The sequence below is a fragment of the Asparagus officinalis genome, chromosome 7, assembly GCF_001876935.1.
Source record: "Asparagus officinalis chromosome 7, Aspof.V1, whole genome shotgun sequence".
Lineage (NCBI taxonomy): Eukaryota > Viridiplantae > Streptophyta > Magnoliopsida > Asparagales > Asparagaceae > Asparagus > Asparagus officinalis.
In genome coordinates, this window is record NC_033800.1 from 70,782,059 (window position 1) to 70,794,360 (window position 12,302).

Genomic DNA, 12,302 nt, shown 5'->3' on the forward strand with positions numbered 1-12,302 from the left:
AGAAATCAACTAATTTTAGCATACATGCATTCATGAGTTGCAGAAAGTTTATGATTTGCCATTAGTATCGTAGTCATGCGGGCTTTTTAGATTAACAGTTTTTTCTATTTGAATATTAGGAGCGTTGAATAAAGTTTTCCCTCTGTTTCTTGGATTATGACTAATTTATTCCATATTTGGAGTCTATGTTTTTGACTTTTGAATAAACATATCCAGTAACTAGTAATGTTTTCGTGGAGATTGATTAACAACTGGTCATCAGGAGATTTATAACCCTTTCTGTGCACTGCATTTTCTAATATCAGGAGCTGGATATATTTTTTCTGGAAAATATTATTAGTTTTCCATGTGATGGGTTAGAATCTTGAATTTTAAGTTATGGATATTTACAGTGATATTCGTGGTGTTGCTGTTGATGGCGTTGAGGGGGAGCCTGTCAACCTCACTGAACCTGTTTCAGAAGCAATTGGTGCTGCTTTTGCTTCATGGTTGTTGGACAAAAAGAAACCAGTTGGATCCAGATGCTTGAGGATCTCTGTTGGTCATGATTCACGAATATCTGCAAAGACTTTACAGGTATCTTTGAAAAGTTTCTAATTGAGTTAGCACTGTGTCGAACCTTCTATTGTTATTATCAGCTCTTTTCTCCTGTGATTTTACTTTTCTAATCAATAATGTGCATATGATCAAGTATCTCATAAACTGTAATTATCATAGTTAAACAAGCATCCGTTGTACCATGGACAAAAATGCCAACTAACCATATTTTGTTGCAAGGAGGATTCACTATTACAGCATGAAATAATTTATCTTCCCATTTCTCACTTCGTTTAATTTCTTTTCCCCCAAAATTTACTCAGTCTTTTGTATAATTTGTTTGCTCATTTGATTTCACATAAGCATACTATTTTTCCCTTCTAATATTCACAAGCAGCATCTTGATTGGTAAGTGCATGTTCCCAAACTTCATCTTTGTGGTCTTTCTTTTGTATGTTAAACTTTTCCAGTATTCTTCTGTTTTTGTGATATGCCGCCATTCACCTTTTTCTCATTTTATGTGTTTGGCTGTTGACTAGATATAAGTAACTTTTCCTGCTTATGTGTTTTTTATTACTAGGGTTCTTTGTGGTTGCAATTGTAACTACAATTACAATTTGTAATAATTATAGCTGCAACCACATCTGTTCTTTTTAAATTTAGTGCTTGCAATTGCAATTATGCGGGCTGCGGGCACCAAATAACCTCTTTTGTTCATCTCATAGACACAATTTTCATAATGAAGCCAATCCTACTGTGATGCTGTTTCAACACACAAACACTAAGGTAGCGCAGTTATGGTCATCCAATTGTTGTTTCTTAAATTAGCGTCAGAATTGTTGTTGCATACAGGCATTTTTTTTATGGCAACAAAATGTTAAATTCATGTATTAATGCACAATAACTGAATAACTGCTAGAGAAATGTACCATTTAGCTGGACATAATACTTTTGACCATATTAAATTGTTGCATGATCTTCTGGACACTTAACCCATTTGATTTGTCTGTACACATTCTTGTGGGTTTACTTAATGAATTTTCTTAAGATGATGAGCTGCTTTATTTGATTGAAAATTGCTTGGTTTTGGAGTTCGTTTTAAGATGCTATACAACAACTAAGTTTAAGTCATGTTGATGCATTGTTACATTTAAAAATTGGACTCTTATATACCTTGTTTAATCCTGGTTGTTCACCTTCCAGGATGCAGTTTCTCGTGGAATCGCTAGTGCAGGACTTGACGTCATTCATTATGGGTAAGTATAATATGCCATTTTCTTGGTAGTCCTTTTTCATATTACATTTTTAATAAAGAGAAGAAAATACCTCATAGAAGCTATTGTGTTAATTTGGGCACTCAAAAAAGCCAAGTGGAATCTGTATCCCAAAAAGATTGCTAACAACGACTGATTCAGAATTTTATTTAATTTGTCCAACTGGTTAAATAACTTTTATTGGCGAGTATAGACTATAGAGTTTTAGGTTAAATGTTTTTTTTGGAAGCACTCTAGAGACAACGTTTATAATGTGCTGATTTTTCCTTTTTATTTGTCTTTCACAGATTGGCGTCAACACCAGCAATGTTCAACAGCACTATTACGGAAGATGAAAATTTTATTTGTCCTGCTGATGGTTCTATAATGATAACAGGTGATGTAGAGGAAGAGTTGAACAAATTCAATGTGTTTGTACAAGATGAAGCACCAATTATTGTTTGATGCTACGAACTAATGCATCTTATTCAAACTTTTACAACTATGTATTCCTCCAAAATAACTAATTGCTACGATTTGAATTTTGATCTGTATTTCTCTACAAGTAATGCATAAACATATTTTTGTGCAATATGAATGTGCTTTTGTGTACTATCATTGTAGTCATGTTACCCTGACATCTGCTATTATTTACAGCCAGTCATCTTCCCTATAATCGCAATGGTTTCAAATTTTTCACTAATGCTGGGGGACTAGGGAAAACAGACATAAAAGACATCTTAGAGCGTGCTGCAAATATTTATCAGAATCTGTCAGCTGAAAGTCTGAAGCAATCTGAGCAGGCTGCTGCAGCAATCGTGAGAAAGGTGGATTACATGACAGTTTATGCTTCTAATCTTGTTAAAGCAGTTCGTAAAGCTGCAGGAGCTATAGGTATGTTTTGATCTATGTATATGAAAGTATCCTATGGTGTATAACCAATTAAATTGCTGATAAATTAAATCTAGTACTCTGGTTTTTTGCTTCTTGTTAGCGACTATAGGAGTTTCGCCAGTTAAAAGGGAGTCGTTACATTTCTTGATGTGTAATTTTGATTTCACTGATCAGTGTGCACCATCATCATTGCCATCACCTTATCACCTGATAACAGGCTCACACAATGAACTGCAGAGGACATTGCTCCATGAATCTATACTTCTATATCTATATCTATATATACCTAACTAATTATAAAAGAGGTTTGCCTTGTCAAAACTTTTGAACGCCCTTTTTGCCCTCTCAATTTTGATAATTCACAATTATGCCCATTATTTCACTAATTGCCCATAACCTCTTATTGGCTATGCCCTTTCAATTAGTCCTTTAATAATTCATAGTTATACTATTATTAATAATTATACTTATGTACAATAATTTATTACATAATTATTTTATGCTATTGTATAAAATTATAACATAATTTATAGTTGATATTATTATTATAAATTATTAGTTAGATTTTAATATAAACGACATTTTTTAAATTAGGAATTATCAATTAGTCCTTTAACAATTCATAGTTATACTATTATTAATAATTATACTTAAGTATAATAATTTATTAAATAATTATTTTATGCTATTTTATAATTAATAAATATTTATAGTAAATTATGGCATAATTATAGTTATTATTATTATAAATTATTAGTTATATTTTAATATAAATGGTATACTTTTTTAATAGTATTCTTTAAATTAAGAATTAACAAGATTATTTAATAATTATATTATTAAATAAAGTATTCAATAATAGTATAATGACTAAGTTATATAATTATTAAATAAATTATTTAATAATATTATCAATTATTGTATAACTATTAATTGTGCAAAAATAGTATAATAAAATAATTACACACTTTATTAAATAAATACACTATTAAATTACTTAATAGTTATCTATAAAAACTTTTAATAAAATTAATTTAAAACCAAGAGTAAATTAAATTACAAGTATAATGTTATAATCTGATTATAATAATTCTCCAAATTATAATAACTATTCATATTATTTTTTATACAATACAATTTTATTGTATAATTTCATTTGTTAACACAAAATTTTAATTGTTAAGTTTTTGAATTTGTATTGTTACAAAAGACATTTCAAATTTTCCTCTCAATGAAAAACTTCAAAATTAAAAACAAGACCACGTGCAAAGTACGTGCACTATACTAGTTATTGAAAATTTGTAACCCACCACCATTTCATCCTCTAGACTAAGAGAGTTCAGAAGAACGGGGAAGCTATAGGCAAAATGCATTTATGCTTTAACCTCTAGCTATAGATCTCGCCTAAGTGCCTACTAAAGTACATCTCAGTGATTATGATTGTTAAAAAACAGTTGACTCACTTTCTGTCATCATTGACTGTCAGAGAAGCCGCTGGAGGGATTTCATATAGTTGTTGATGCAGGAAATGGAGCAGGCGGTTTCTTTGCGGTAATTTTACTTCCATTAGTTATACAACAGGAACAGTCATTGCTAAATAAACAATTCACTATGTCCATGGTCATTTGTAACTAAACAACTTTTTTTTAATATGGAAAACAAGTTCGCTTGGAGTTCTTCAAATATGACTCAGCGATTTACTGTTTGTTGTTCTGCATGGGATTTGCCCTATAACTAGGTTGAGTTTTCTATCTCAAAATGATGTTTGTTTTACAGGGAAAGGTGCTTGAACCTCTAGGTGCAAATACTTCTGGAAGCCATTTCTTGGATCCAGATGGTAGTACCTGTTCCACTTTATACCTCTTTGCCTATGTCACATAGACTATATGGTGAACTATTAACCGTGACGTAAAGGTATATTTATGCTTTAATGTTTGAATGCACCAGGTATGTTTCCAAACCATATTCCTAACCCTGAAGATAAGACTGCAATGAAAGCTATAACCCAGGCTGTACTAGAGAATAAGGCTGATCTAGGTATCATCTTTGATACAGATGTTGACAGGTGCCAGTCATATTTTATCATCATTTTGATTCCCATTAACTTAGTAGTTGATTGTTCCCTTGATGAATGTTTCCTTTCAGATCTGCTGCTGTAGATTCCAATGGACGAGAGTTCAATCGCAATCGACTGATTGCTCTTATTGCCATTGTTCTTGAAGAGGTGAAGTTTAGAAGCCTGCTGGAATTCAATGGAGCTACAACATAACTTCCGCCATTATAATTAACTTTTATATTTCCTCATGTGTTCTTGCAAACAGCATCCAGGAACCACTGTTGTTACTGACAGTGTAACTTCAGATGGCTTGTCTACATTTATTGAAAATAAGCTAGGTGCGTTTTGATTTGGATATTGTACCATCTCAGAGGTCAAATCACCTAAATTTATAATTTTATTTGGAAAGGAGGGAAGCATCATCGATTCAGAAGAGGATACAAAAATGTCATTGATGAAGCAATTCGATTGGTGAGATTATCTTTACACCAACCTATTATTGTTCACTCTTTCATATGACCTAAACTCTGTGCTTCTGGTTGAAATTTCTTTGTAGCCGTGGTTTTAGAAGTTATATTCACTATTAGTCATTCTGAAGATTTGAAATCTCCTGTCCCTAAGCCTTAACGACAATCATGCCCTTATTGTTTCACATGCGCTATTGCTTTTGTATAGCAGCTGTCGAGTGAATTGATTCTGCAATTTGTGGCTTTTGAAACGATAACTCTTATGCATATTTCAATGAAAATAAACATACTAATTAAACATTATGCGAGCTAGAAATCTAATAAACAAAGGGACAAAGTTCTGATGTTTGATTTTTTCTTTTTTTACATTTGGCAGAGGATTTGTGCAAATAAACTAGTTTGCATCAAGTTAGGGAAATATATCTTCCAAGCTGCAATAGTCTTTTAGACTTGTGGTTTGGCAAATATTTTGTGTGAAGTTGCAAGCTAGTTGTTTCCGTGTATTGCAGACGCGGAACTATCTAATCTTTTTTCCCCCGCAGAATTCTGTTGGTGAAGAGTCACACTTGGCTATCGAAACTAGTGGTCATGGAGCTCTGAAGGAGAACCACTGGCTTGATGATGGAGCATACCTCATGGTAGGATATTGTTGGTCACTTAGTCGCATACTGAGACTGCACTCTAAACTTTTGCCACCAGATGGGAAGCACCTGGTGGAAATTTCTTTTCTGCTAAATTTCACTTTGCTTGATATAGTTTAGTTTCTTTCACTGCATGTTCATTGTATTTTCTTTGGATCTATCTACTTTAAAAGTGTCTTAAAAGCACTTGTTTTCACTAAGAAACTCTCTTCTCTCCTTCCAGATATATTGAAAAGTTTAGGGAGGAGAAGGTTTTAGTCTTTGGCCAATATCAACTGCAAAGAATTTATCTTGTAAATATATCTCCAAGGCTAAGCATGTGTATTTATGCAGGTCAAGCTATTAAACAAACTAGCTTCTGCCAGGGCTTCGGGTGCAGGTACTGGTAGCAAAGTTCTCACTGATTTGGTGGAGGGACTGGAGGAACCTGCTGTTGCAGTGGAACTCAGGCTGAAGATAGACCAAAATCATGCAGATCTTAAAGGAGGGTAAATGCTATATGTAAACAATTTTCTTTTCCCATGAGCGAGTAAAGACATTGTCTGCATTATTGTCCATCTAGTACTGGCCTTTAATCTTAGATTATCTTTCTTAACATGAGACTTGGAATAGCCCTTTTCTTTTCTAGACTGCTTTCTAGACCATAAAAAGTTTACGATGAGAAGGTTTCTATCTGCCGAGTGTTGCATCGTTTTATTATTTGACACAAAACAAGCCTAGCACATGATCTGTCTTGGGGATTTAATGGTTACATTTGAATGTGCAACTGGCAAGAATTATATGTATATAGTAGTTTGTCTCTTTTGTTTAATTTACTATTCAAATTTTTTCAATAAACTAAACTTTTCTTGTTAAGTGTTCAGTTCTTTTATATTTCCTCTTCTGTTTCAGATCTTTCCGTGAGTATGGGGAGGCAGTTCTGAAACATTTGGAAAACGTGTCTATTTCCGATCCGAAGTTACAGAAAGCCCCTGTCAATCATGAAGGGGTACGTTTATTATTCATTGAAACACTTTTATTTGATCAACATATACAGACTGGTATGGGCATTGTAAGTATCATAACTCATAAGCTATCGTATGAGTTGAGGTTCCTTAAGATTTTGGGGAACAATTTAGTGTAGAGATCATAATGTGCGTGTTCAATGCTAACTTTGAGCATAGTGCCACTGCCTTGAGATCTTAGCTTCCTTTCTTTGGCCAATGCTAACTTTGAGCATAGTGCCACTGCCTTGAGATCTTAGCTTCCTTTCTTTGGCTCACGATTTCAGGCTTGTTAAATGTGCCCATGCCAAAATGATGATGTTTACCTAAATGATTTTAGAAACCTGTTAATTCTACTACCATGCCTGTCCATGCACCTGTATGTGTAAGCATTTGTTGTGATTTCTGCATCATTTTGTGCCTAGGTTTGAGAATGAAGTACAACCATTTTTTAGAATTCATAAGACGTGTCAGTACATCATTTCACCACCCCTTAATGTTATATTAACCAATTTTAGGTCTATTTGCAAAAAAAAAAAAAAAGGTTTCTTTCCATGAGGGTAAACTAGCCAAAAGAGTATACAGGGGGGTCTATCCGCAATTGGGCAGCTGTACAAAGGCTCTATCTGCAATTAAAACATATTAATTTAACCGAGGAACAATCATCAGAATAACGGTATGGAGAATATGGTTTCATATATCCTATCTGGGATATTTTTCTTTTCTTTTTTCCCCCCAAAGCAAGTTGGAGGTGAAATTTCCTTTTCCCAAGCAAGCCAGAGATGAAATTTCGCTTGAGATCAGATTTTATGTATTCAGGCCCCAAATTAGCTCATATTTGCATTTCTTGCGTGTCTAGGTTCGAGTCTCAGGCTGTGGTGGGTGGTTCCTTCTTAGATTATCACTTCACGATCCTGTTCTTCCCCTAAACATTGAGGTGAACATTCTCTCTCTTTTTTTTCAAAAGCCAACGTTCAGCTATTTCTTAATTCAACAAAGCTTTACCTGCAAATATTTTGTTCTGTGGACAGGCACCAAGCAATGAAGATGCTGTGAAGTTAGGCCTTGCCGTTTTAAGTGCCGTTAAGGAGTTTCCGGCTCTTGACGTTTCAGCACTGACCAACTTTGTTCAGAAATCCTGAGTCTTTTCCATGGACAGCATTTGATATAGGCCCACTTTGGTTACTTCCAGTTATGGGATAGGATGTGATACTACTTGTTTACAGATGTAACAAGACTTTTTATGCGTTTACAAATTTGAGGCTTTTAAGTGAGGCTTGGTGATTGTAAATTACTATTTCGTCAAATTTTCCCTGCTTAGTTTTCGTCTGAAGAGGCTCAAAACCTGTCAATACTTCATTGCGCCGGGAAGGGGGTCATGGCACTTTTATGGGAAGATTGGTCTGATCGCATTCTTCACATGATACTAATTTTTTTCTGAATTACTCTGGCTTTGATAAACGCATGGGACCAAAATTCTTGTTCTGTCTCTCTCATTCCGTATGCAACTGCCTTCAGTTCAAGTATGCCAATGAGGGCGGTCCGCAGCATTACTGAACTTTGTGATGCGTGTGCTGATCCAAGTGTTGATACTCCTTAGAAACACAAAAAATATCATTGACACGGGTGTACATGATGAAGTTCTATTGTCATGACAGCAACTTTTATTCAAACCAGCGCAATTAATATTTAAAATTGTGATGACCTATGGTAGTATCTGGGATGGCGCAAGGAAGAAGTACAGGATATTGTAGGCGACAGCCACAGAACAAATCTAATGTGCGTCATGATCGGCTGCCTGTTTATTATCTACTCTAACTGAACAGGGCGTCATTTTATTCTTTAATAGATCGGACCGGTCGCCATTCAATTAACCCTAATTCAACCCACAAGTACAATAACGGAATCGCAGAACTTATCAAAATACTTTTGACACTCCAAACTGTTTTACGACCATCCGTCGAGACATTAAATCTAAAGATTTCATCTTTTTCCCCCTTTCTTATTCTGATGTTTGTTGATCTAAACTCTCCAAATTGGAGGGCTCTATAAAAAAAATTTATATGGAAGGAGTACCACTAATTAAATTCCGACGGGAATATTATTATCTTGGGTTATTTCAATATTAGCCCCTAAAACATTTCATCTTCTGAGATTAATCTCAGAAATCATATTGTTGGCCCTATACTTTTGATGATGATTTGTCAAACAATTTATCGCTAATCTATTCTCTAGTTTTTGTTGTTCTGTTTTTCCCTTTACAGGTAACTCAACACACGACAATCAAGCGTTAAAGATTCAAGTTCATGTGTGTGCTTTCATCTAGGTAGGCCTGTCCATCCGGGCCGGCCCGGCCCGAAAATCCGGGCCCAGGCCGGGCAAAACCGGACCCGGACCTGGACCTGGGTACCCTGGGCCGGGGCCGGGTTCCGGGCCGGCCCGGGTTTTTTTCTTTTTTTTTAATTTTTTTATCAAATTTTTAAATTTTATTTAAATTTTTAATTATAAAAAAGACAAAATAAATAATAAAAAATAATAATTTTATTAATCACTTAAAATGACATAAATTACAAATAAAAAATTATAAAAATAAATTCTTTATTAATAATTAATAAATTATTTACAAATTACAAGTATAAATTTATTTTGGAATTCATCGCATCACAATAGATAAGTACATCCCAACTAGGTTGGCACCTACTCACCTATATCACTATCATTTGTAACTATTTCCAAAATAATTCTTTACAAATTTTAAGCTAAGATATAAAAATTACAATTTGATGAATATTATTTATTCTTTATATCTATCTGCTAGTCCTAATTCTTCAAATTTATCTTCAATTCCAGCCATCCGATCGATGCCTTGCGTTCGCTTCTCGTACCTCCACCAATCTTGTAAGCACATCACCGCTTGTACAGTATACGGATCTAAGCATGTCATGTGGTCGTCGATCAAACGTCTTGCTGTGCTGAAGGCGGATTCCGAAGCTACCGTCAAAACCTGCACTGTTAGTAAGTCACGAACCATGGTGGAAAGTATAGGATATGAAACTGATCCATATACGTTCCACCATTGCAAAATATCTAAAGCATTTCCTTGACATCTAACTAAAGAAGCAGAAAAATATTCATCTATTTCAGAAACCTCCGATGATGACGATCCAAGTCCAGATCCACCAGTTAGCTCAGCTACCATTGCATACCTATAAAAACTTACACTTTTACCTCGGGCTCGGGATGAGCTCGAAGAAACCGAAGCTGCAGACTGTTGTGCAGCTACACCATGTCTAGCTGCATACTCATCATATAAAGTTTGAAAATAATTTCTAATAAGTAAATGATGAGTAGTAGCATTCAGGGTGGTTCCATCATCTAAGTCTATAACCTGTCCACCATACAATGACTGTAACAAACTTCGAAGGCCAATATCCTTCAAGCATGGATCAATAAGAACCCCCAAACCAAAAATATGAGGAATAGGCCTAAAGTACTTATTAAATTTGCTCTCCATTTCAAAAACCATAGGTCCAAAAGTAGCATCCAAACGATATTGGCCGCGGGCTGTTTTGGACAGCCCTACACCTAGGTATAAGTTTAGTTTGCTTACATATATCGTATGTTTATATGTAAGCTCAATATATGTACACTTAACACAATTTTGACGTTTTCTATCAAATAAATGATTTCTCATCAAAATTTGTTACAATAATTTTTATTTCATGTTTACAGCTCATTCACACTTCTTTATACATATATAATATATGCATGTTACATATATACGTTTTAACAAATCATATCTCAATTTTTGTGTTCACGAAAATACAGGTTTTCTGAACACTTCAAAAACAGGGAGTTTTCACAAACAAGAATTGATTTTCCAAAAATTCCTTTTCAAACATGTTTATTTCATCATTTAGAAACTTCCCCTAAAGTTTTACTATTTTTGGAATTGATTTGATATTTTTAATGTATTTTTAAAATCTGCCCAAAAACCTGTCATATGACATGTATCAGTTTGCGGTCGACCGCCACGGTCGACCGCCAGCAGCAAACTCTCTTAGTATGATTCTTATGTGCTCGTGGTCGATCGTGACGGTCGACCGTGAATCCATTCAGAGACTTTCGCGGTCGACTTTCGCGTGTTAGACCCTAGAGGGGGGGGGGGGATTAGGGGCTTATGCTAATCTAATCCGATTAAATGCCAATTAAAACTAATTAATAAGTTATCCTAGCAAGTATAAAATACAACAAGATACGTAAGCTAGGATAAGCAATATGAACAAATGAATATATCCTATCAAAGAGATATTACAAAAATATGAGCAAGGATATATGAATTAACACAAGGGTAAAATAAACAATCTACACAAGTAATAGGGTAATATGATGAGCAATACACAAAGGCGATATAAGATATGAAAACAAGAATAAAAACGCCAATGCAATCACAAACAAAACGATATGTTTACGAGGTTCGGTCCCCACGACCTACGTCCCCGCTCCTCACCTCGAGGAGATCTCCACTATCACAACCGGGTTTTCTACGTTCACCCGAACAACGTTTACACCTCACAATACAATCACTATGTAATCACACCTCACACACTAAGTGTTGGTCCTAGCCCGTGTCCTCCTCCTCAAGTGCTCGGTTACAACCTCTCCCTAGGCACGTCAACCGACGCCACTCCTCTTGGATTCGACCCCGTCTCTCACCACACACTTCTCTCGGTGTACAAGTGTATTACAAGTGAATCCTCACAATAAGCACAATATAAATCAAATGATTTGTTCTCTAAACAAGGTGAGAACTCAATTAAGCACAACTCTTGGTCACAAACCCACAACCCCAAATTATACTATGTATGTAAATACAATAAGCTCAATAGGTTGTGTGTGAACAAAGAGTATCAATAAAACAATTAAACTCAATATATAAATCTAGCTTATGGAAATTAAGATCAAAACAATAAATAGCTAGAATTGAGTTTAAGGAAAACTTCTCTATAGATCAAGAGTGAGAGAGAGATGAGTTGAATGCCCAAACACCAAAGAATGATCTCCTCTTTGCTCTTGTGAAATTTGCTTCACAAACTAAACTCAAACAAACTCTTAAACTCTTTTAAACAAAACTTAAACCCTTGATTAAAAACTTTCTTAAACTTGTTTTAAAACTCTCTTGGCTAACTTGAAAAGACATCAGCAATGGGGTATATATACCCACTCAAAGCTCAGCCAAAAACCCCAAAACGAAATGACCAAAAACCCCAGCAAACAGCTCAGAGAAAGAGCCGTTAAAAAGCAACGGCTATATTGTCGGTCGACCGAAAATTCCGTCGGTCGACCGATGGAAAAATTCGGTCGACCGATGGAAAGTTCGGTCGACCGTTATCCAGGTCGAAAACAGGAAATCAAGCAAACACTTATCCGGTCGACCGGTGCGGTCGACCGATGGAGCTCTCGGTCGACCG

The 12,302-nt window shown here is 35.0% G+C and overlaps 1 protein-coding gene across 2 annotated transcripts in view; it reads left to right on the plus strand.

The window, feature by feature from the left end:
* LOC109849303 (phosphoglucomutase) overlaps positions 1 to 8,276 on the plus strand; it is an 18,682-nt gene extending 10,406 nt beyond the window's left edge. For both annotated transcript variants that reach the window (XM_020419112.1, XM_020419113.1), the window contains 15 exons: positions 393 to 576; positions 1,741 to 1,793; positions 2,099 to 2,187; positions 2,448 to 2,684; positions 4,171 to 4,235; positions 4,461 to 4,521; positions 4,632 to 4,749; positions 4,830 to 4,908; positions 5,006 to 5,078; positions 5,150 to 5,211; positions 5,750 to 5,845; positions 6,182 to 6,336; positions 6,740 to 6,836; positions 7,691 to 7,768; positions 7,863 to 8,276. In XM_020419112.1, the coding sequence (XP_020274701.1) occupies positions 393 to 576; positions 1,741 to 1,793; positions 2,099 to 2,187; positions 2,448 to 2,684; positions 4,171 to 4,235; positions 4,461 to 4,521; positions 4,632 to 4,749; positions 4,830 to 4,908; positions 5,006 to 5,078; positions 5,150 to 5,211; positions 5,750 to 5,845; positions 6,182 to 6,336; positions 6,740 to 6,836; positions 7,691 to 7,768; positions 7,863 to 7,973 (1,558 nt within the window). In that variant the 3' untranslated portion in view covers positions 7,974 to 8,276. The remainder of the gene's footprint in view (positions 1 to 392; positions 577 to 1,740; positions 1,794 to 2,098; positions 2,188 to 2,447; positions 2,685 to 4,170; positions 4,236 to 4,460; positions 4,522 to 4,631; positions 4,750 to 4,829; positions 4,909 to 5,005; positions 5,079 to 5,149; positions 5,212 to 5,749; positions 5,846 to 6,181; positions 6,337 to 6,739; positions 6,837 to 7,690; positions 7,769 to 7,862) is intronic.